This window comes from Heptranchias perlo, chromosome 2 (assembly GCF_035084215.1).
Source record: "Heptranchias perlo isolate sHepPer1 chromosome 2, sHepPer1.hap1, whole genome shotgun sequence".
In the NCBI taxonomy this organism is placed as follows: Eukaryota; Metazoa; Chordata; class Chondrichthyes; order Hexanchiformes; family Hexanchidae; genus Heptranchias; species Heptranchias perlo.
The window spans coordinates 116655330-116680062 of NC_090326.1; the positions used below are offsets into that span (position 1 = coordinate 116655330).

The 24733-nt window shown below is 42.8% G+C and overlaps 1 protein-coding gene across 1 annotated transcript in view; it reads left to right on the forward strand.

Annotated features, from left to right (window-relative positions):
- The window catches only part of ctnnal1 (catenin (cadherin-associated protein), alpha-like 1), a 306680-nt gene that overhangs the window by 191670 nt on the left and 90277 nt on the right, over positions 1 to 24733 (forward strand). The window contains exon 4 of the mRNA XM_068006252.1: positions 21010 to 21129. Coding sequence (XP_067862353.1) covers positions 21010 to 21129 — 120 coding nt within the window. The remainder of the gene's footprint in view (positions 1 to 21009; positions 21130 to 24733) is intronic.

Consider the following 24733-nt stretch of genomic DNA (forward strand, 5'->3'; position numbering starts at 1 on the left):
TGATAAACTGACAGGTCTGTAGTTAACTGGTTTCTCCCTCCTTCCCTTGTTAAATAATGGAGTGACATTTGCAATTTTCCAATCCAAAGGCACAATTTCTGAATCTAGAGAGTTATGGAAAATTATGATTAATGCATCTGCAGTTTCCTCAGTTATTTCTTTTAATACCCGGGGTGGAGACTGTCAGGTCCTGGAGATTTGTCTCTCTTAAGTCCCATTATATTCTCCATTACCAATTTTTTTACATATTAAATCCATTAAGGTCCTCCCCTTGACTTATTTTTAGGTTTCCGTGCATCACTGATGTATTGTCCTCTTCCTCTACTGTGAAAACGGATGCAAAGTACTCATTTAACAAGTCTGCCATTTCCTTATTTTCCATTATAGATGCACTTGCATTTGTCTTTAATGGGCCCACATGCCCCTGAGGCACTCCCTTTTTCTCTTATATTTATAAAAAATTTGCTGTTAGCTTTAATAACCTTTCCAGGTTTTTTTCATATTCCTTTTTACACCTCTTATTTTCTTTGTATCCTTATGTTGCTTTTTATAGCTTTCCCAGTCCGCTGGATTTTCACTTTGCCTTGCATCTGTGTAAGCCTTTTCTTTTAGCTTTATACTGTCTCTTACCTATTTTGTTGACCATGGTTGCTTAACTACACAAGATGAGCCATTGCCTTTTAGGGGTATGTACTAGTTTTGTATTGTATCATTACTACTGTTTGTAGTTTTACTCATTAACACATTCCCCTCCACCCCCCACCCCCAGTTTACTTCGGTCAATTAATTTCTCATCCCTTTACAGTTTGTCTTTATTAAATTTAAAACCTTGATTTGGGACTCTTCCTTCTTTGTCTCAAACCTAATGATTTGCAAAACATTCCCTTATTGTCAGATTCAAAACTAATTCTGGTGCATTACTCGTCACTAAATCTAGTATGGTCGGTTCCCTTGTCGGTTCTAAAACATATTGTTCCAGAAAACTGTCCTGAATACATTCTAGAAATGCATTGCCTTTACAACTTGAGCTGTTCTACATCTCCCAGTCTATGTGAAAATAAAAATCTCCAATTATAACCATTAATTGTAGGACAGGTCTGTGCTGGGAAAGAATGTCACTGCAGTGAGTTGTTGTAGCTGTTTCAAGTGAATAGGATATGAAAACATTTTTGATTTACACCAGGTTGGTAACTTTTGTTTGTGAGTTTGAGCATTTGTTAAATTTTTCTGGATATATTTTAACATTAAGCTTACTTGGCTTACAGAATATACTAACAAACCCTTGTAGATGCATGGGACTGCTGATAATGAGAGCTGAAAAACCCGTGGGCAGCTGCCTTCCAATATTTTACAGTCCGCAACGAAATAAAAAGACAAGTTGTATTTTCAGTACTTAATCTTTCCCTCCGTGCAATGACATGAAAAGATATGGTTATGTTAGGGCTAAACTCCCACACTGAAACATTCCCTTCTAAATACTGAAGACTTAAAACTCAACAAACTGTGGGGGATAAATTCAATATTGTTTCACCTGGTTTTTGTGTGTAAAATGAAGGATAGGGAGCGAATTTACGTCTGAAGTGTGCTGGCTGCCAAATTGGATACTGGCTACTTTTAGGTGTGCAGGCTGTCTGCCAGAAACAGGTGTTAGTCAGTTTGCATATGCATATCGGGGTCCTAATGCTGGTTATAGTTCATGTACAAATGGGTGGAGCTTGCACCATGTATGCTCCGCTTAGTTGTTCCAAGTCTTGAGCGGTCCTTAAAGGGACCGCCAAAGGCTGCTCAAAAGACGGCCAGAAACCTTTTTACAAGTTCCATTTCTGTGAAACCAAGAGGAGCAGGTGTACTCCTCTTGGCTGCACAAAAATACTTCAGGCCATTGTTGGCCAGGGTTCGCCCCTCTCCGCTTTGACCCCACCTCCCCCCCACTTTCAGGACCTAACTGCAGGCTGGCTCGAATTTGGAGCCGGCCAGAATTGGTCTGTCCCGACAGGTGAGCTGCATCAGGACACCTGATTGGCCCTCCGCAGCTCTCCTGTTGAATGCAAATCAGGCCTGTGGCCAAATTACAATCTGGTCTCATTTGCATTCGAGCCCAATTTCTCGGCCTTTGTTTCCAGAACTCCAGGAGGAACATATAAATGTTCAATTGATAGAAGTTACCAGTGGAAACTAATGTATCCATATAATTATTTGTAATAGGACAGAAAATTGATTTATTTAAATTTGCAACTATTTTGGCAATGTTGCCGTTATCATAGTAGGTACAGCAGAGAAGGAGGCCATTCAGCCCATCATGCCTGTGTTAGCTCTTTGAAAGAGCTTTCCAATTAGTCCCATTGCCCTACTCTTTCCCTATAGCCCTGTAAATTATTTCCCTTACTGAAGCAAATCTATACAATGTTCATGATTATTTTTCATGTTTTTTTTTCATAATCACTGCAAAAAAATTATTAAGAATGAAAGAATGGACTTGCATTTATATAGTGCACTTCACAACCTCAAGAAGGCCAAAAACACTTCATGGCCAATGAATGACTTTTGAAGTGTAGTCACTGTTGTTCTGTAGGCAAATATAATACACAAAAAAGTATAATTAGTACTTTTTTTTGCTAATTTTGCTAATTTTTGAGAGTGTGTAACCACCTCTGAGAACATCATCTTCCATTTTTCTCTCCACACTGCTACGCTTGAGATCATACACTACATGTTGAAAATGCCTTTTGTTCGCATGCTAACGTGAGCCTTGGCCAGCTGCTAAGAAGTACCATGACAGTTACCCATACGATTTTGTTGGGGAGAGGTGTGTGTTTTTTTTTATTCATTCATGGGATGTGGGCGTCCCATGAAAGGCCAGCATTTATTGCCTATCCCTAATTGCCCTTGAGAAGGTGGTGGTGAGCTGCCTTCTTGAACCGCTGTGACGAAGGTTCTCCCACAGTGCTGTTAGGTAGGGAGTTCCAGGATTATGACCCAGCGACGATGAAGGAACAGCAATATATTTCCAAGTCGGGATAGTGTGTGACTTAGAGGGGACCATGCAGGTGTTCCCATGCGCCTGTTGTCCTTGTGTGACCTGAGAGGGAGATTAGTTCCCCCTCACTTTCACATCCACCACTCAGCGCCTCGCGCAGTAATACAGCTGAGATCAGAAACTCAACGGGCTAGAGGGAAGCGCACTGAAATCGCCCTCCCACGCACAGTGCCATTCTGCTGCTCTGAACAGTGCTGAATTTTCAAGTCATCAAATCAGCATTGGCATTTAATAACCAAAAATGATATTGACCCTCATAGATTCTGTAAAAGCCACTCGCTGCAGTCATCTGTGCCATTCATTAATAATCAAGTATGAAATGTTCAGCTATGAGGCAATCCAAATTCGAATTTTCCATGCCAGTGGTAAAGATTTGATTTTGGTGCTAATTGTAGTACTGTAAATGTGGGTGTAAAGCACTAATGAACAGTGTGTTCATTTGAGCACAGATTTGTTCTGATCTAAAAATCTAATGAAATAAAAGCACTAACCACTACAATTAATGCTAAGACCTAATTAAGATAAAAACAGTTTAAATTGGCTGGTTTTATAAGTCTAAATTATGTGCAGATTTTGCATACTGTTTTCTTCACAAACTGTCGCCTACTTAAATGTGTTTCACGGTTGACACTTCCTGAAACTACATTGGGCTGATTTTAACTCCTGGCAGGAAGCCAAAGTGAGTCGGAGGCCCAGCAGATTCTAACTGCCGGGCAGCACTTAAATGTTGTCGGTCAGCTGCTTGGCTGTTTCCAGCAGAAAGCAGCAGCTGGTTGTCTGCGAAACAAGGAAAGTTAACATGCAGGTACAGCAAGCAATTAGGAAGGCAAATGGTACATTGGCCTTGATTGCAAGGGGATTGGAGTACAAGAGTAAGGATATCTTGCTGCAATTGTACAGGGCTTTGGTGAGACCATACCTGGAGTACTGTGTACAGTTTTGGTCTTCTTACCTAAGGAAGGATGTACTTGTCTTAGAGGCAGTGCAATGAAGGTTCATTAGATTGATTCCTGGGATGAGAAGGTTGTGCTATGAGGACAGATTGAGTAGAATGGGCCTATACTCTCAAGTTCAGAAGAATGAGAGGTGATCTCATTGAAATATGTAGGATACTGTGAGGGCTTCACAGGGTAGATGCTGAGAGACTGTTTCCCCTGGCTGGTGGGCAGAGGGGGAGGAATTTTTAAAGTGTGTTCAGGAGAACTTTCTTGACCGGTACGTTTCCAGTTCAACGAGGAGGGAGGCATTGCTGGAACTGATTCTGGGGAATGAGGTGGGTCAAGTGTAGCAAGTGTCAGTGGGGGAACATTCAGGGAACAGCGATCATAGTATCATAAGGTTTAGATTAGTTATGGAAAAGGACAAGGAGCACTCTAAAGTAAAAATTCTCAATTGGAGCAGGGCCAATTTCATTGGAGTCAAAATTGGAATCAAAGATTGGCAGGCAAAACTGTAATGGAACAATGGGCAGCCTTTAAAGAGGAGATGGTTTGGGTACAGTCCAGGTACATTCCCACGAGGGGGAAAGGTAGGGCAACTAAAGCCAGAGCTGGATGATGAAGGAGATAGAGAGTAAGAAAAAAAGGGGTGTATGACAGATGTCAGGTTGTTACTATAAGTGAGAACTAGGCTGAATATAGAAAGTTCAGAGGAGCAGTGAAAAAGGAAATAAGAGGGGCAAAGAGAGAGTATGAAAATAGACTGGTGGTCAACATAAAAGGCAATCCAAAAGTCTTCTATAGGCATATAAATAGTAAATGGGTAGTAAGAGGAGGGGTGGGACCATAAAGGAGAGCTACGCATGGAGGCAGAGGGCATGGCTGAGGTACTAAATGAGTAATCTGCATCTGTCTTTACCAAGGAAGAAGATGCTGCCAAAGTCACAGTAACAGAAGAGGTAGTTGAGATACTGGATGGACTAAAAATTGAAAAAGAAGATGTACTAGAAAGGCTAGCTGTACTTAAAGTAGATAAATCACCCGGTCCAGATGAGATGCATCCTAGGTTGCTGAGGGAAGTAAGGATGGAAATTGCTGAGGTACTGGCCATAATCTTCCAATCATCCTTGGATACGGGGGTGGTGCCAGAGCACTGGAGAATTGCAAGTGTTACACCGATGTTCAAAAAAGGGTGTAAAGATAAACCCAACAACTACAGGCCAGTCAGTTTAACCTCAGTGGTGGGGAAACTTTTAGAAACGATAATCTGGGACAAAAGTAACAGTCACTTGGACAAGTGGGGATTAATAAAGGAAAGCCAGCACAGATTTGTTAAAGGCAAATCGTGTTTAACTAACTTGATTGAGTTTTTTGATGAGGTAACAGAAGGTCGATGAGGGCAATGCAGTTGATGTGGTGTATATGGACTTTGAAAAGGCATTTGATAAAGTGCCACATAATAGGCTTGTCATCAAAGTTCAAGGCCATGGAATAAAAGGGGCAGTGGCAGCATGGATATGAAATTGGCTAAGTGGCAGGAAACATAGAGTAGTGGTGAACGGTTGTTTTTTAGACTGGAGGGAGGTATACAGTGCTGTTTGCCAGGGGTTGGTACTGCTTTTTTTAATCTATATTAATGACTTGGAGTTGGGTGTACAGAGCACAATTTCAAAATTTGGAGATGACACAAAACTTGGAAGGGTAGTGAACAGTGAGGAGGATAGTGATAGACTTCAAGAGGACACAGACAGGCTGGTGGAATGGGCAGACGTGGCAGGTGAAATTTAACGCAGAAAAGTGCGAAGTGATACATTTTGGTAGAAAGTACAAAGAGAGGCAATATAAACTAAGGGTACAATTCTAAAAGGGGCTCAGGAACAGAGAGATCTGGGGGTATATGTGCACAAATCGTTGAAGGTGGCAGGGCAGGTTGAGAAAGCGGTTAAAAAAGCATAAGGGATCCTGGGCTTTATAAATAGAGGCATAGAGTACAAAAGCAAGGAAGTTATGATGAACCTTTATAAAACACTGGTTTGGCCACAACTGGAGTATTGTGTCCAGTTCTGGGCATGGCACTTTAGGAAGGATGCGAAGGCCAGAAGAGGTTTACGAGAATGGTTCCAGGGATGAGGGACTTCAGTAACGTAGGTAGACTGGAGAAGCAGGTGTTGTTTTCCTCGGAGCAGAGAAGGTTGAGAGAAGATTTGATAGAGATATTCAAAATGTTGAAGGTTCCAGACAGAGTAGATAGAGAGAAACTGTTCCTATTGGTAGAGGATTTAAATTGATTGGCAAAAGAGGATTTAAGTTGATTGGCAAAAGAACCAAAGGTGACATGAGGGAAAAACTTTTTTACACAGCCAGTGGCTATGATCTGGAATGCACTACCTGAGGTGGTGGTGGAGGCAGATTCAATCATGGCCTTCAAAAAGGAACTGGATAAGTACTTGAATGGTAAAAATTGCAGGGCTGCGGGGGAGTGGGACTAGCTAGATTGCTCTTGCAGAGAGCCGGCATGGACTCAATGCGCCGAATGGCCGCCTTCCGTGCTGTAACCTTTCTATGATTCTATGGAGAGTCTAGAACTAGGGCGCATAGTCTCAAGATAAGGTGTCAGCCATTTAGGACTGAGATGAGGAGAAATTTCTTCACTCAGGGAGAGGGTTGTGAATCTTTGGAATTCTCTACCCCAGAGGGCTGTGGATGTTCAGTCATATAGTATAGTCAAGGCTGAGATCGATAGATTTTTGGACTCTAAAGGAATCAAGGGATATGGGGATTGGGCGGGAAAGTGGAGTTGAGGTCGCAGATCAGCCATGATCTTATTGAATGGTGGAATGGGCTTGAGGGACTGTGTAGCCTACTGCTGCTCCTATTTCTTATGCTAACGAAATTTGGAAGAAGGCTCCCGGAAGCAAGGTAAGTCCAGGAGAGGAGGGTTTAGTTCGACGATCTTGCGGCTGGGGTCGGGGCACATCCCCGGGCAGGAGAGGTCCAGAAATTCCTTGTGGAGCCCGGGGGAGCACTTTTGCTGCTCCGGGCCCCACAAAGGAAGGTTTTATTAAACTTACTTCAGCAGGCCTCGCTGGCTTCCCGACAGGTTCACCTGGTGGTGTGCCCATGATGGATACCCAGCTCAGGGGTCCGGCAGGAACCTCGGCGCTGCCACAGACAGTAGCGTTAAAATCGCAGATCAGCGGGAAATTAAGCCACTCTAGTTTAACTGTCCCCATCCCTACTGTCGGTCGGGGAGCTAAAATTGCTCCTCATATCATTTACATAGGAATACATAATAGAAACAGGCCATTTGGCCCAACCAGTTTGTGTTGGTGTTTAACCTCTGTACAAACAAATAGTTTTAATCACATTTACAATACGGTAGCATAGTGGTTATGTTACTGGACTAGTAATCCGGAGGCCTGGACGAATAATCCGGAGTCATGAGTTCAAATCCCGCCACGGCAGCTGGGGAATTTAAATTCAATTAATTAATTAAATTCAATTAATTAAATAAAAATCTGGAATTAAAATACTAGTATCAGTAATGGTGGCCATGAAACTACTGGATTGTCGTAAAAACCCATTTGGTTCACTAATGTACTTCAGGGGAAGAAACCTGCCGTCCTTACCCGGTCTGGCCGAGATGTGACTCCAGATCCACAGCAATGTGGTTGACTCTTAATTGCCCTCTGAAATGGCCTAGCAAGCCACTCAGTTGTAAAATCTCACTAAAAAAAGTCACAATAAGAATAAAACCGGATGGACCACTAGGCACCGGACACGACAAAGGCAAACCACCAAGCCCAGTCGACCCTGCAAAGTTCTCCTCACTAACATCTGGGGACTTGTGCCAAAATTGGGAGAGCTGTCCCACAGATTAGTCAAGCAACAGCCTGACATAGCCATACTCAGAATCATACCTTTCAGCCAACATCCCAGACTCTTCCATCACCATCCCTGCGTCTGTCCTGCCGGTGGGACAGGACATACCCACCAGAGGTGGCGGTATAGTGGTATACAGTCAGGAGGGAGTGGCCCTGGGGGTCCTCAACATTGACTCTGGACCCCATGAAATCTCATGGCATCAGGTCAAACATGGGCAAGGAAACCTCCTGCTGATTACCACCTACCGCCCTCCCTCAGCTGATGAATCAGTCCTCCTCCATGTTGAACACCACTTGGAGGAAGCACTGAGGGTAGCAAGGGCACAGAATGTACTCTAGGTGGGGGACTTCAATGTTCATCACCAAGAGTGGCTCGGAAGCACCACTACTGACCGAGCTGGCCGAGTCCTGAAGGACATAGCTGCCAGACTGGGCCTGCGGCAGGTGGTGAGCGAACCAACACGAGGGAAAAACTTACTTGACCTCGTCCTCACCAATCTACCTGTCGCAAATGCATCTGTCCATGACAGTATTGGTAGGAGTGACCACCGCACAGTCCTCGTGGAGACGAAGTCCCGTCTTCGCACAGAGGACACCATCCAACGTGTTGTGTGGCACTACCACCGTGCTAAATGCACAATCTGTAACCTCATAGCCCGGCATATTCCTCACTCTACCATTACCAACAAGCCAGGGATCAACCCTGGTTCAATGAGGAGTGTAGAAGAACATGCCAGGAGCAGCACCAGGTGTACCTAAAAATCAGGTGCCAACCTGGTGAAGTTACAACTCAGGACTACATGCATGCTAAACAGCGGAAGCAACATGCCATAGACAGAGCTAAGCGATTCCACAACCAACGGATCAGATCAAAGCTCTGCAGTCCTGCCACATCCAGTCGTGAATGGTGGTGGGCAATTAAACAACTAATGGGAGGAGGAGGCTCTGCAAACATCCCCATCCTCAATGATGGCGGAGTCCAGCACGTGAGTGCAAAAGACAAGGCTGAAGCGTTTGCAACCATCTTCAGCCAGAAGTGCCGAGTGGATGATCCATCTCGGCCTCCTCCCGATATCCCCACCATCACAGAAGCCAGTCTTAAGCCAATTCGATTCACTCCACGTGATATCAAAAAACGGCTGAGTGCACTGGATACAGCAAAGGCTATGGGCCCCGACAACATCCCAGCTGTAGTGCTGAAGACTTGTGCTCCAGAACTAGCTGCGCCTCTAGCCAAGCTGTTCCAGTACAGCTACAACACTGGCATCTACCCGACAATGTGGAAAATTGCCCAGGTATGTCCTGTCCACAAAAAGCAGGACAAATCCAATCCGGCCAATTACCACCACATCAGTCTACTCTCAATCATCAGCAAAGTGATGGAAGGTGTCGTCGACAGTGCTATCAAGCGGCACTTACTCACCAATAACCTGCTCACCGATGCTTAGTTTGGGTTCCGCCAGGACCACTCGGCTCCAGACCTCATTAGAGCCTTGGTCCAAACATGGACAAAAGAGCTGAATTCCAGAGGTGAGGTGAGAGAGACTGCCCTTGACATCAAGGCAGCATTTGACCGAGTGTGGCACCAAGGAGCCCTAGTAAAATTGAAGTCAATGGGAATCGGGGAGAAAACTCTCCAGTGGCTGGAGTCATACCTAGCACAAAGGAAGATGGGAGTGGTTGTTGGAGGCCAATCATCTCAGCCCCAGGGCATTGCTGCAGGAGTTCCTCAGGGCAGTGTCCCAGGCCCAACCATCTTCAGCTGCTTCATCAATGACCTTCCCTCCATCATAAGGTCAGAAATGGGGATGTTCGCTGATGATTGCACAGTGTTCAGTTCCATTCGCAACCCTTCAGCTAATCAAGCAGTCCGAGCCCGCATGCAGTATGACCTGGACAACATCCAGGCTTGGGCTCATAAGTGGCAAGTAACATTCGCGCCAGACAATTGCCAGGCAATGACCATCTCCAACAAGAGAGAGTCTAACCACCTCCCCTTGACATTCAACGGCATTACCATCGCCGAATCCCCCACTATCAACATCCTGGGGGTCACCATTGACCAGAAACTTAACTGGACCAGCCACATAAATACTGTGACGACAAGAGCAGATCAGAGGCTGGGTATTCTGCGCCGATTGACTCACCTCCTGACTCCCCAAAGCCTTTCCACCATCTGCAAGGCACAAGTCAGGAGTGTGATGGAATACTCTCCACTTGCCTGGATGAGTGCAGCTCCAACAACACTCAAGAAGCTCGACACCATCCAGGACAAAGCAGCCGGCTTGATTGGCACCCCTTCCACCACCCTATACATTCACTCCCTTCACCACCGGCGCACTGTGGCTGCAGTGTGTACCATCCACAGGATGCACTGCAGCAATTCGCCAAGGCTTCTTCGACAGCACCTCCCAAACCCACGACCTCTACCACCTAGAAGGACAAGAGCAGCAGGCACATGGGAACAACACCACCTGCATTTTCCCCTCCAAGTCACACACCATCCCGACTTGGAAATATATCGCCGTTCCTTCATCGTTGCTGGGTCAAAATCCTGGAACTCCCTTCCTAACAGCACTGTGGGAGAACCTTCACCACACGGACTGCAGCGGTTCAAGAAGGCGGCTCACCACCACCTTCTCAAGGGCAATAAGGTTGGGCAATAAATGCCGGCCTCGCCAGCGATGCCCACATCCCATGAACGAATAAAAAAAAATTTACCTACCCTATTCCCATATCTTTTCAACCCCTTTTCGTTCATCCGCTTATCCAAACTAATCTTGAATGTTGACAGTTTCTGTCTCGACAATTAACCCTGGAAGTAAAGTCCACAGTCTCACAACTATCCATGTAAAGAAGTTTCTCTGACCCTCTTCTAAATCTCTTACATTTCATGTTGTATCTAAGGCCCCTTGTTCTTGACTCCTCAACTACTGGAAACGGTCTACTTCTATCTACCCGGTCCCACCCTTTCTTAATTTTAAATACCTCTCATATCACCCTGTAATCTGTTGTCCAACAAAAAAAATCCAACTTTTCAAGTCTTTCTTCTCTTTGTATTTCCTAATGTCAGGCAGCATCATAGTGAATCTGCATTGTAGCTTCTCTGGAAACTCAATATTCTTCCTGAAATGTGGAGCCCAATATTGCACATGGTACTCCTGAGGTTTTTTTTTTGAAGTTTCATATAGGCTTATCATTGTCTCTTGGCTTTTATTTTCTATACCTTGTGCTAAAGCCTAGAAGCTCATTAACTTTTTTTTAGCCTTATTAACCAGAGGTGCTGCCTTTTAATGTTCCGTGAACCTGTACCCCCAAATCCCTCTGCTTTTCCACTGCACCAAGCCTACTTCCATTCAAAGTATAATTACTGCTGTTATTTTTTTTAACAAAATACATCACCTCACACTTACTGACATTGAATTCCATCTGCCACTTGTTGCGTTGCATTTGTCATGTTCCTCATTGGTTTTCGTTTTCACACCACGAGTAACGGTTCCCTCATAATCACAGCCAGCAATTGCATTGATCTGCCTATATACATTGCTTTTCATGTTAGCACAGTGGAATACTGTTTGCTTTATTTAAGATCATAGACAGTTTCTTGCTCACTGCTTCCCAGATTAGGAATTTGTAGACTCAGAGTTAATATTATCTCCCACCTGCTCACCATTGTTGTGCAGTTGCTGAAAAGGTCTCTCCATTATGTGATCCATCAGTGTCTGCATGGCATTTTGTCATTGAGACATTGCTCTCAGGATTTGTGCAATGAACAGCTGGATTGCTGAACTAATTGAGATTTAAACAATTTAATTTCCTGTTTAGCTGCTTGAGCAGTGTGAATTGCTCGTTATTGCAGCTACTCTGATTCAACGCTTTCCTGTCATCATGGAAACTAATTAGCTGTACACAAATTTCCCCCTGTTTCAAAATGGTTCAAATTGTCATCTTGGTGCTGGGTCACTAATTAAGCGTAAAAAAGTCATGAATCTGTTAAGATGAGTAAATTATGGTGACAGATTTATTAGCTAAATGGAAGGGGAGGAGATGAGTCCTAACTATTTAAAGTGGTCATCCAGGTCATAAGAAAATAGGAGCAGGAGTAGGCCATACGGCCTCTTGAGCCTGCTCCGCCATTCAATAAGATCATTGCTGATCTTCGACCTCAGCTCCACTTTCCCGCCCGATCCCCATATCCCTTGATTCCCTTAGAGTCCAAAAATCTATCGATCTCAGTCTTGAATATACTCAAGGACTAAGCATCCACAGTGCTCTGGGATAGAGAATTCCAAATATTCGACCCTCTGAATGAAGAACTTCCTCCTCATCTCAGTTCTAAATATCCGATCCATGATCCTGAGACTATGTCCCCTAGTTCTAGACTCTCCAGCCAGGGGAAACATCTCCATCCACCTTGTCAAGCCTCTTTAGAATGTTATATGTTTCAATGAAATCATCTCTCATTCTTTTAAACTCCAGAGAGTGTAGGCCCATTCTACTCAATCTCTCCTCAAAGGACAACCCTCTCATCCCAGGAATCAATCTAGTCAACCTTTGTTGCACTGCCTCTAAGGCAAGTATATCCTTTCTTAGGTAAGGAGACCTAACTACACACAGTACTCCAGGTGTGGCCTCACCAAAGCCCTAAACAATTGCAGCAAGATTTCTGTACTCTTGTACTCCAACCCCCTTGCTATAAAGGCCAGCATACCATTTGCCTTCCTATTTGCTTGTTGTACCTGCATGTTAACTTTCTGTGTTTCGTGTACAAGGACACCCAAATCCCTCTGAACACCAACATTTAATATTTTTGCACCATTTTAAAAAATACTCAGTTTTTCTATTTTTCTTACCAAAGTGAATAACCTCACATTTCCCCACATTATATTCCCTCTGCCACCTTCTTGCCCACTCACTTAACCTGTCGATATCCCTTTGCAGACTCTTTGCATCCTCCTTAAAGCTTACTTCCCCATCTACCTTTGTATCATCAGCAAACTTGGATACATTACACTCGGTCCCTTCATCTATGTCATTAATATAGATTGTAAACAGCTGCAGCACCCCACTGCCAACCCAAAAATGACCCGTTTATTCCTACTCTCTTTCAGTCTGTTAACCAATCCTCAAACCATGCTAATATATTACCCCCAATCCCATGAGCCCTTACCTTGTATAGCAACCTCTTCTGTGGCACCTTATCGAATGCCTTTTGTAAAACCGAATATATATTTTTTTCGTTCATGGGATGCGGGCGTCGCTGGCGAGGCCGGCATTTATTGCCCATCCCTAATTGCCCATGAGAAGGTGGTGGTGAGCCGCCTTCTTGAACCGCTGCAGTCCGTGTGGTGAAGATTCTCCCACAGTGCTGTTAGGTAGGGAGTTCCAGGATTTTGACCTAGCGACGATGAAGGAACAGCGATATATTTCCAATTCGGGATGGTGTGTGACTTGGAGGGGAACGTGCAGGTGGTGTTGTTCCCATGTACCTGCTGCTCTTGTCCTTCTAGGTGGTAGAGATCGCGGGTTTTGGAGGTGCTGTTGAAAACTGGTTCCCCCCTTATCTACCCAGCCAGTTACATCCTCAAAAAACTAATAGATTTGTTAAACACGATTTTCCTTTCATATAACTGTGTTGACTCTGCCTAATCATATGATAATTTTCTAAGTTTTCTGTTACTACGTCCTTAATAATACATTCTAGCATTTTCCCTTCAATTGGTGTCAGGCTAACTGGCCTGTTTTCTCTTCTCCCTCCTTTCTTGAATAATGGGATTATATTTGCTACCTTCGAATCCATGGGGTCCGTTCTAGAATGTAGGGAATTCTGGAAGATCAAAACCAATGCATCCACTACCCCTGCAGCCATCTCTTTTAAAACCCTAGGATGTCAGCCAGCAGGTCCAGGGGATTTGTCGGCTTTTAGTCCCATTCATTTTTTTAAAACTTTTTCATTACCAATCTTAATTACTTGAAATTCCTTACTCTCATTAGACCCTTGGTTCCATACTATTTCAGCTTTGTTTTTTGTATCTACTGCTGTGAAGACAAATGTAAAATATTTGTTTAACGTCTCTGCCATTTACTTATTCTCCATTATAATTTCTCCGGTCTCTGCCCCTAAGGGAGCCACGTTTACTTTTGCTAATCTCTTCCTTTTTATATACTTGTCAATAAAAACCATGTAGAAAAACTTTATATAATGTTCCCCTTTCCTTTAAGATAAAGTAAAGCTCCTACATATGCATAATTGGTTTAGATTCTCCTCTTATTACACAGCATGTTGGATTCATTACTCCAGAGCCTGCCCCTGTGTACCACCCTGAAAATAACTCAGCCAAAGTTTTGTGCTTGTACCCCTCACTTTTCGTAGAGGTTGAGTGGTACCTTGAGCTGAGAAACCAATTTGGAATCTCCTTCCCCTCCCCTCCTCAATGTTTTTCACAACTGAATTCCTAAACAAACAACAAAAGCAAGTTGGAGACCATTATAAGATACAATAATCAATTGTGAATTATCACTGGATAAAAGCACAGTGTTCACATCACAATTGTTAACCTAGCAATAAGGGTGTTCTTGTATATTTACTTCACTGAACAGAATCATATATATACAAAACATATGAAAATGACAGGCAGGAAAGGATGAAAAAAGGGCCTGAGAGTTCCTCTCCAAACCCTGAAGGGAATCCAACAAGTTTCAGGAGAGATCATAGTGACTGGGAGTCACCTGCCCCAATACCCCATTTACCTTTTATACACTGTGATATACACAGCTCAGTTAGGCACTCATAGAATTGCATCGAGTCGACAGGACATAAACACGGCATTTGGCCCAACCGTTTATACTCCGCACAACTACTCCATGTGGCAAATTCACACGTGTGTGTGTGTGTGTGTGTGTGTGTGTGTGATATAAAAATCATTCCTCCTAAATTATATATTTGATCTGTTAGTGGCTATCATATTTACGTCCTCTTGTTCTGGACTTGCCCACAAGTGGAAACAGTTTCCCTCTTCTTAATTTTAAAGACCTCTGTCAGGTCTCCAGTAGGTGTGGTCTAACTGAGTTTCTGGCTTTCTAGTTCACATCAGATGTCATTAAAGAGTCAGTCATATAATGTAGAACTGGAGTCACATCTTGGACAGACAAGATTTTTTTTTATTCGTTCATGGGATGTGGGTGTCACTGGCAAGGCCAGCATTTATTGCCTATTCCTAATTGCCCTTGAGAAAGTGGTGGTGAGCCACCTTCTTGAATCGCTGCAGTCCGTGTGGTGAAGGTTCTCCCACGGTGCTGTTAGGAACGGAGTTCCAGGATTTTGACCCAGCGACGATGAAGGGACGGCGATATATTTCCAAATCGGGATGGTGTGTGACTTGGAGGGAAACGTGCAGGTGGTGGTGTTCCTATGCAACTGCTGCCCTTGTCCTTCTAGGTGGTAGAGGTCGCGGGTTTGGGAGGTGCTGTTGAACAAGATAGGGGAGGACATACTCCCATCCCTGAATGAAATGGGCTTTTACCACAAACTGGAAGTTTTTATGGTTATTTTTTCTGGTGCTAGCCCACAATTAACCAGATTTACTGAATTCAGTTTTGCAACTTGCCATGGTGGGATTTGAACTCTCAATCTCTAGGTTGCTAATCTATTACTATAATCACTAGGCTACCGCATCCGGTTACTACAGTAGAGTAAATGCATACACTATATGTTCTGAAATTTAGTAACCAAGTTTCAATGTATTGGACTTTAATGCCAATCAAAGGGCTGCACAAACATTTATCTCCTTATTCACTGTGATATAGATTGTGTTTCGGCTGCTCTATCATATACTTAGAAACTTATTTAAGCTCCTGATAAAAGTTGTGCCAAGTTTCTTACTTCCCCCCTACCCCCTCTCTATATTTAGGACAATTGATTAAATTTGCCATGAATAGTATGGCTTTACTATATTAGAGACTGCGATAATCATCAGTATGGGTTCTGAGAAAAATGGTAACATATGAGGATAAATTTTAACCCCCAAGGGCGGGTGGGGAGTAAAAATACTCCGATTTCAGAGCGGGACACCATCCCAGCTCCAACACCTCTACTCCTGGGTTTAACCCAGGCAGGTTTGTCTGTGTGTGGAGAGCAGACACCAGGAAGTCCCGCCCCCACTTAAATCAGGCAGGCTGATACTTAAAAGGGCAATGTACCTCATTGAGATACTTGAGGTACTTAATATTTTGTGTGTTGGAATAATAAAATGAATTCAACTGTACCTGTTTGGGTTTCCCATCGTTTCCCACTCACGTCGGGTGAAAGCAGGTGGGAAGGACTGGATCCATGAGGTGAGTGCCTTTATTGCACTGCTTGTGGGCCCGGAGGAGCAGGAGTGCTTCCTCCAGGCCCAACAAGCTCACCTGGCCGATAGGACCCCCGGCCACCACCCCCCCCCCCCCCCCCCCCCCGACCCCCGGTGGACCCCACCTACCTTCGGCTCTTCATCTCACATCTGACCTTCAGTAACCTCCAATCTCATCAACAACGCCCCCCCCCCTCCGATCTTCTCCTCAGCCTATGATCTCTCTCTGATCCCCAGCTGCGACCTGCTGCAGTAGGCCGTCTTGGCCAGCCGACAGCCAGCCAGCCTGTCACGAAACCTGGAAGTGAAATTGATGGGCCTCGTTAAGGTCGCGATCACAGATCGCAACCCGCCCCCTTCGCTCCCGAAAATCTCCCTTCCTGGCTCTCAGTTAAAATTTACCCTGTGATGTCTAATTGAAATTTTAACAATTGTGGTGATTATACAATTTTGAGGAATTATGAAATGAGGTAAATCTTAATCTGATTGCCAAGAAATGCTTCGGTCAGCACTTCTGTTTGGCCTGGACTTTAACTGTCAGCAAGCTTCCAGCGGTCAACCAGGCTGACAAGTTAATTTCCTGCCTGCTTACGGCAGAATGAGAAGCAGACGATTTTTATGGCCTCATTTAAATCCTCCCAGCCGACTTCCTGCCCGGGAAGCGGCAGACAATCACGTAGCCCGGAAGTAACTGCTGACACCAGGTAGGTGACCAGATACTTTCAAAATGAATTACATTCTTTAGTTCCAGAGATCAATGTAATGGCCAAAGAGTTTCCAAAAGAAAATGCAAATTGCTCTCTGTCTCGCTCGTTCGTTACTTCTGTATCTATGGACTAAATCGAATCATGCTTCATAATCATTGTTTGTGGATTAAATTCATTAAAGTGTTGCACAAGTCCGTATCCAATAAATCTTAAAAGATCCTCAGAAAGTACTTGCGTCTTGATATCTATATGCAGTGACACACTTGACACTCAATTTAACATAGCAGTTTGTCACCTAGTTTAATTGTTTTGCACTGCATTAATGACAAAAACTAGCAGTTTCCTATAACCCGAGTACAATAAACCATCCGCAGTGTACATAACAGAAATGCTGCTTTGTAATACAAATCATTGCAGTATAATTTTGTAATTATAAACAGAAATCATAATAAATTGCAGTACACGCTGACTGAGCAAATCATAGTTTAATACAGTTCTCTGTGTGATATTTAGTGCAACAATGAAATTGGCTTCTATGGTTTTTTTGGGGGTGGGTGGAGAGCACCATTTGATCCATAAATCTATCGAAAAGCAGGGACAAGTTCGATGTTTTCGGGCTGGATTTGTCCATAAATCAAGGTACCATGCATTGGATTCAGAGAACTGGTCTGGATGCATCATTCTGACATGTTGTTTTTGTCTTTTTGATAAATGTTGATTTCAGTTTACAGATTCAGTAAAAGTCAGGTTACTATAAAACCGGCAAGACGATATGTTATCCGAACATATAGTTCAAATTAATTGTAAAAGTAGAATCACTTTTGTAGAAGTAGTTTCCAGTAATATTGGGCAAGTTTGTAATATACAGCAAATGATGGATTTTCTAGGTAGCATGAATGATTGAAATGAAGTATGTGTTTTCAAAACTGAAAAATTCTTTAGTACTCACAGGACTTGTGTTCAGAGTGTGTTGGTTAGTGGTGAGCCATTATATTAATTTTACCATGCATAATATTCATTTATGTTGATTGTACTTGTATTTTTATCTTTTTTTGCAAATAGAGCATCTCTCCTCATCCTTTTCCTTTCCAGTTAAGATTATTTGAAGTCTTCCCACCAGTAGTTTAAAAATTACCTTAGAATTGTGATTTATCATAATCTTTTTGTCAATTTTTTTCCCCAAACTAATTACGTTTAAACAGTGGGTGCTAATGTAGCTCTGTAAATTGTGGGTAAATTGACTTCGGATAGTTACTGTGCTCGACAGTGCTAGGTAGCTGAAAAAATGTTCATCGTTAAAAATGACACAATAATTGAGGCATTTTGGGTTAATGACTGCTTATGTATCTATATTTATTCAGTTCCTTCAGGCTGTCACTTAGTAATTCCTCAGAATTTGTTACCCACATTAATATAAGTGCTCACTGTTTAAACAAAATTCTTGATAAAGGATGTTAGTTAAAAATTAACTGCAAAATAGTTGTTTTTGAATGGATCCTCGTTGAGAGATATCAACCAAAATGTTCTGCTTTTGCTGTAATTTATGCCAGAACAGGTGTGTTTTAGATAGACTCAGTGAAAGTGTGCTTTTTTGCACCCAATTTTCTGAGGTCAGTTCCTTAGATAAGCTCATGTGCCAATTTGGATCGGTGTAGGAAGCACAATAGTGGTGGGAGTGGGAAATTGAGTGGAAGAGAAATTTAAATGATGGGAGCAATTAAAGAGCAGTTTTTGGTGAGCCTCAAAAGGCATTTCAACCTGTTTTTCAAGGCTGAAAGGACAAGGGACTAAGAAGACAGGGCAAAAATGAAGGGAGAGGAAATCAAAGATGCAGGCGAGTAATGGAACAATTCAGCACTTGACCTTCTGTTTGGCTGCTGAAATGGAGGTGGTGCTGCATGAGGTGGTTATGAGGAAGGTCACTCACGGTGCCACTTCATGATACCATCCCCAAAGGTCAGCATTGCAGCATGCCTGCAAGGAGATAGAGTCAAGTTTAAGGCCATAGCTGACTGCAACCCTATGCTGCATGTGTCCTTACAGCAGGTGGCATAGCACTGCATCTCCCATTCTGTTGATCCAGGCTCTGAGCAGGCAGGTGTCCGTGGCCATTGCCAGGTTGGTGTGCCAGGACCTGCAGAAGTGATTGCTGGCATCTTGGTGGATGTGACTAATCAGGTTATGCTGGCTCTTCCCTCACATGCCTTCTTTTATGCAGTGCCACTAAAAGCAAGACATACTATGATTGGAGTGCTTCTGAGGAAGTACTCAACATTACTATTAGTCAGGCACTGACATAAGTTACTGGCGTCATTATTTCTGTTTTCCCAGCTTCCTTTTGGGAAGAGGAACTGCCACCTGCAGTAGTCTGCCAAAGCAAAGTATGTTCAGCTTTGCAGATCCAGGTATGTGTATACCGGTGAATGGGCACAGAGCATTTCATTTTCAACATTATCTGCCCTTCTCTTTCCCCTCCCCGTCCCCGAGGTGCTCCTCTTTCAAACATGTCACTTAGGAAGAATTCCCATTGGGAAATCCTTTGGTGCCAATAATAGTGCTCGCAGCAAAAAAATAATGTAGAGAAACTGGCAATTAAGTAGGTATGAGGGGCGAACTGGCTAAGGTAGATTGGGAAATTAGGTTAAAAGATATGACGGCAGATAAGCAATGGCGACCATTTGCAGGAATAGTTCATAATTCTCAACGAATATACATTCCCTTGAGGAATAAAAACTCCACGGGAAAAGTGATCCAACCGTGGCTAACTAGAGAAGTTAAGGATAGTATTAGATTAAAAGAGGCTGACAATGTTGCCAAAAAGAGCAGTAAGCCTGAGGATTGGGAGGTTTTAGAAATCAGCAAAGGATGACCAAGAAATTGATAGAGGGATAAAAATTGAATTTGAGAGTAAACAAGCAAGAAATATAAAAACAAATTGTAAGAGCTTCTACAAGTATATAAAAAGGAAGAGATTAGCAAAAGCAAACGTGGGTCCCGAGGCGGAGACAGGAGAAATTATAATGGGGATTAAGGAAATGGCAGAGATGTTAAACAATTAGTTTGTATCTGTCTTCATAGTAGAAGACACAAAAAACATACCGGAAATAGTGGGAAACCAAGGGTCTAATGAGAGTGAGGAACTTAAAGTAATTAAGATTAGTAAAGAAAAAGTACTGGCGAAATTAATGGAACTAAAAGCTGACAATTCCCCTAATGGCCTACATCCTTGGGTTTTAAAAGAGTTGGCTGCAGAGATAGTGGATGCATTGGTTTTGATCTTCCAGAATTCCCTAGATTCTAGAATGGTCCTCGTAGATTGGAAGGTAGCAAATGTAACCCTGCTATTCAAGAAAGGTGGGAAAGACAAAACAGGGAACTCTCGGCCAGATAGCCTGATATCAGTAGTAGGTAAAATGCTAGAATCTATTATTAAGGATGTAGTAACAGAAAACTTAGAAAATCATCATATGATTAGGCAAAGTCAACACGGTTTTTTGAAAGGGAAATTGTGTTGGACGAATCTATTAGTTTTTTGAGGGTGTAACTAGCAGGGTAGATAAGGGGGAACCAGTGGATGTAGTATATTTAGATTTTCAAAAGGCATTCGACAAGGTGTTGCACAGGATTAGGGCTAATGAGATTGGGGGTAGTATATTAGCACGGATTAAAGATTGATTAGCAGACAGAAAACAGAGAGTAGGAATAAACGGGTAATTTTCGGATTGGCAGGTTGTAACTAGCGGGGTGCCGCAAGGATCAGTGCTTGGGCCTCAGCTGTTTACAATGTATATCAATGGCTTAGATGGGGACTGAGTGTAATGTATCCAAGTTTGCTGATGATACAAAGCTAGGTGGGAAAGTAAGCTGTGATGGGGGGCACAAAGAGTCTGCAAAGGGATACAGACAAGGTTAAGTGAAACTTTGGAAATAAGAGCAGGAGTAGGCCGACCCCTCGAGCTGAAGGATCTAGTTGACACTTTACATTATTATTGGTTCAGCTTTGGGTAGTATTGTAATTTTCTGATTTTGCCTCAATTTAGCTTGTTATATTGACTTTTTCCAGTAAAGCTTTTTTTGTTTGTCTTATTTTTTCAGGTTCTTGCAACTTTGGAGCACTTAGAAAAAGTCAGCAGCTTTCAGGAGTTTGTACAAATCTTCAGTCAATTTGGAAACGAGATGGTAGAATTTGCCCATTTGACAGGAGACAGACAAAATGTAGGTTATAGATGAACTGCAACAATAAAGGAAATAGATTCACTGATTCATATGTTATTTAACCCTTTTCTCTTCTGTGAAATGCTTTAGGACATTTTATTGCATTAAAAGCACTATAAAAGTGCAAATTGTTGTTTATGTTGTAACCTTGGAATTTCCACTGTTTTTATTAGCTATTTGTATCCTTTGCAGTACAGTCAAATTCCTTACATGCTGGACAACTCATCAACATAATGTTTTCATTTTTAATGTTAGTCCCAGAATCTTAAAACTGAATTGCAGTTTTTGTGTGAGATATAATTTGTCTACCTGCAAGACATCTTAACTGCGTTCACACCATTTAACAATGAAAGCAGGAAATCATTAAATTCTCAGGTGGAATGTACTGCCACTGTCCTCTCAGGGGGTAGTTGTAATTTACATTTATTGCACTTATATTTCTGCCTGTTCTGGTGAGATAGTGTTCAGATGTTACACTTAATGCAGATCATAATTTGATATCCCTTGAGCTTTTTAATCTTGTTTGTTACAACAGCATTTCTGTTACATATACCTTGATAACATCATAAATTGTTTAAACTTCTTAGCTCTTTCTCATGGTACTATAGGGAATGCAGCTTCCAAGATACTTAAATGAATTCTTCAGAAAACTTGCTAATGTGGAGTATGGTGTTGAGAAATGTAATGGCTCCATTTTAAACTATGCAGCAGATTAGTTCATGGTATTTGAAAACTCAATGACTGAAAATGTTTGCATACTTTTCCACTCTCGCTTTTGTTCTGCTATATCCCACAGATTTGTTCTGAATTAGTTACCAGTCTTGAATATTATTTGTCCTTAGGCTGCTGAGATGTGGCCGATACATATTCTACAGAGAGACCCGCTGCAACATCCGTTCCTTAAGGAGGCTGGGGACTTACACCTGCTGAGGCTCAGTGAGCTACTTTAAGGCACAGCTGCACATGTTGAGGGTAATTTTCTGAGTGCATGCTGATGGCGAGGAACCTCACCAGCACATGCCAGAAACTCTCAGATAGTGCACCTGCGACATTCCACTATGCACTGTTTCCTCGTCACCAGTGTTTGCACAGAAAATTCAGGCTTTTACGTGCTCCAGAGCATAGCACCTAGTAGTGTGCTGAGTTTCCTAGTGTATGAAAGCAATAACAAAGGGATTTGAACATTAACTGTTTTTCTTTTTCCAGGGATTCTAGCTAAGTGTTCAATATCCTTGTATCTCCACAATTATAATGTTCTTAGTGCATTCACTGTCTAGGCTTACAGATTAAGTATGGTACATGGGCAGGATACCAGAGCAAGGGTCAGCATTTTCAGGCGAGGAGGGGAAAAGTGCTATATAATTGAAAGTAGTAGAAAATTAACCTTAGCTCTTAAAAAAAAATGCAATATAAACAGAATATAGTGCTGCACATTTGATTTGTTTTATGCCATCATGCTTTGATTTGTACATACAAGACTTGAGCTCCTATGTTGAACCATTTTTAAAAATGTACGAGTCATCATTTGATTGCATGCTAAGCATATGTATGTTCATTACAACTATTTGAACCTCTGGCCAGACAGCAGAAGAATTGATCTCCTAATACCTGAGCAAAGAGTAGTCTTAACTGTTGCCACAAAAACCACTAATAGTCGTTACATATTTAAATATGTTCCCACAAAGGAAAAGGGTGGGACTGCCAAATCTAGACCTCCCTGTATAACCAGGATCATACAGGGTAAGATAAGACAAAAAAGGGAAGCTTATGTCAGACACCAAGAGCTCAATACTGTAGAAAGCATAGAGGAGTTTAGAAAGTGCAGGGGAGAAATTAAAAAGGAAATTAGGAAAGCAAAGAGAGGACATGAAAAAATACTGGCAAGTAAAATTAAGGAAAACTCAAAAATGCTTTATAAATACATAAAGAGCAAGAGGATAACTAAGGAAAGAGTAGGGCCTATTAGAGATCAAACCGGTAACCTATGTGTGGAGGCAGAAGATGTGGGTATGGTTCTTAATGAATACTTTGTGTCTGTCTTCACACAAGATGGGGACGATGCAGAGATTGTAGTTAAGGAGGAGGTGTGTGAAATATTGGATGGGATAAACATAGTGAGAGAGCAAGTATTAAAGGGTTCAGCACCTTAGAATGTAGATAAATCGTCAGGACCAGATGAAATGTATCCCAAGCTGCTAAGAGAAGCAAGGGAGGAAATAGCGGAGGCTCTGACCATCATTTTCCAATCCTCTCTGGCTACAGGCCTGGTGCTGGAGGATTGGAGGACTGCTAACGTTGTACCGTGGTTTAAAAAGAGAGAAAGAGATAGACCGAGTAATTATAGGCCAGTCAGTCTAACCTCGGTGGTGGGAAAATTATTGGAATCGATACTGAGGGACAGCATAAATAGTCATTTAGAAAGGCACGGGTTAATCAAGGACAGTCAGCAAGGATTTATTAAGGGAAGGTCGTGTCTGACTAACTTGACTGAATTTTTTGAGCAGGTAACGAGGGTCGATGAGGATAACGTGTCTGATGTAGTGTATGTAGATTTTAGCAAGGCTTTTGACAAGGTCCCACATGGCAGACTGGTCAAAAAAGTAAAGGCCCATGGGATCCAAGGGAAAGTGGCTAGTTGGATCCAAAATTGGCTCAGTGGCAGGAAGCAAAGGGTAATGGTTGACAGGTGTTTTTGCGACTGGCAGGCTGTTTCCAGTGGGGTCCCACATTACTAGGTCCCTAGCTTTTTGTGGTATAGATGATTTGGACTTGAATGTGGGGGGCTTGATCAAGAAGTTTGCAGATGATGCAAAAATTGGCCTTGTGGTTGATAGTGAGGAGGAAAGCTGTTGACTGCAGGAAGATATCAATGGACTGGTCGGGTGGGCAGAAAAGTGGCAAATGGAATTCAATCCGGAGAAGTGTGAGGTAATGCATTTGGGGAGGGCAAACAAGGCAAGGGAATATACAATAATAGGAGAATGTTGAGAAGTGTAGAGGAACAAAGGGACCTTGGAGTGCATGTCCACAGATTCCTGAAGGTAGCAGGACAGGTAAATAAGGTGGCTAAAAAGGCATACAGAATACTTTCCTTTATTAGCCAAGTCATAGAATATAAGAGCAGGGAGGTTATGCTAGAACTGTATAAAACATTGGTTAGGCCACAGCCAGAGTACTGTGTACAGTTCAGGTCACCAGATTACAGTAAAGATGTGATTGCACTAGAGAGGGTACAGGGGAGTTTTTTTTATTATTCGTTCATGGGGAGTGGACGTCGCTGACAACGCCAGCATTTATTGCCCATCCCTAATTGCCCCAAGAGAAGGTGGTGAGCCGCCGCCTTAAACCGCTGCAGTCCGTGTGGTGAAGGTTCTCCCACAGTGCTGTTAGGTAGGGAGTTCCAGGATTTTGACCGGGCGACGGTGAAGGAATGGCGATGTATTTCTAAGTCGGGATGGTGTGTGACTTGGAGGGGAACGTGCAGGTGGTGTTCCCATGTGCCTGCTGCCCTTGTCCTTCTAGGTGGTAGAGGTCATGGGTTTGGGAGGTGCTGTCGAAGAAGCCTTGGCGAGTTGCTGCAGTGCATCATAGAATCATAGAAGTT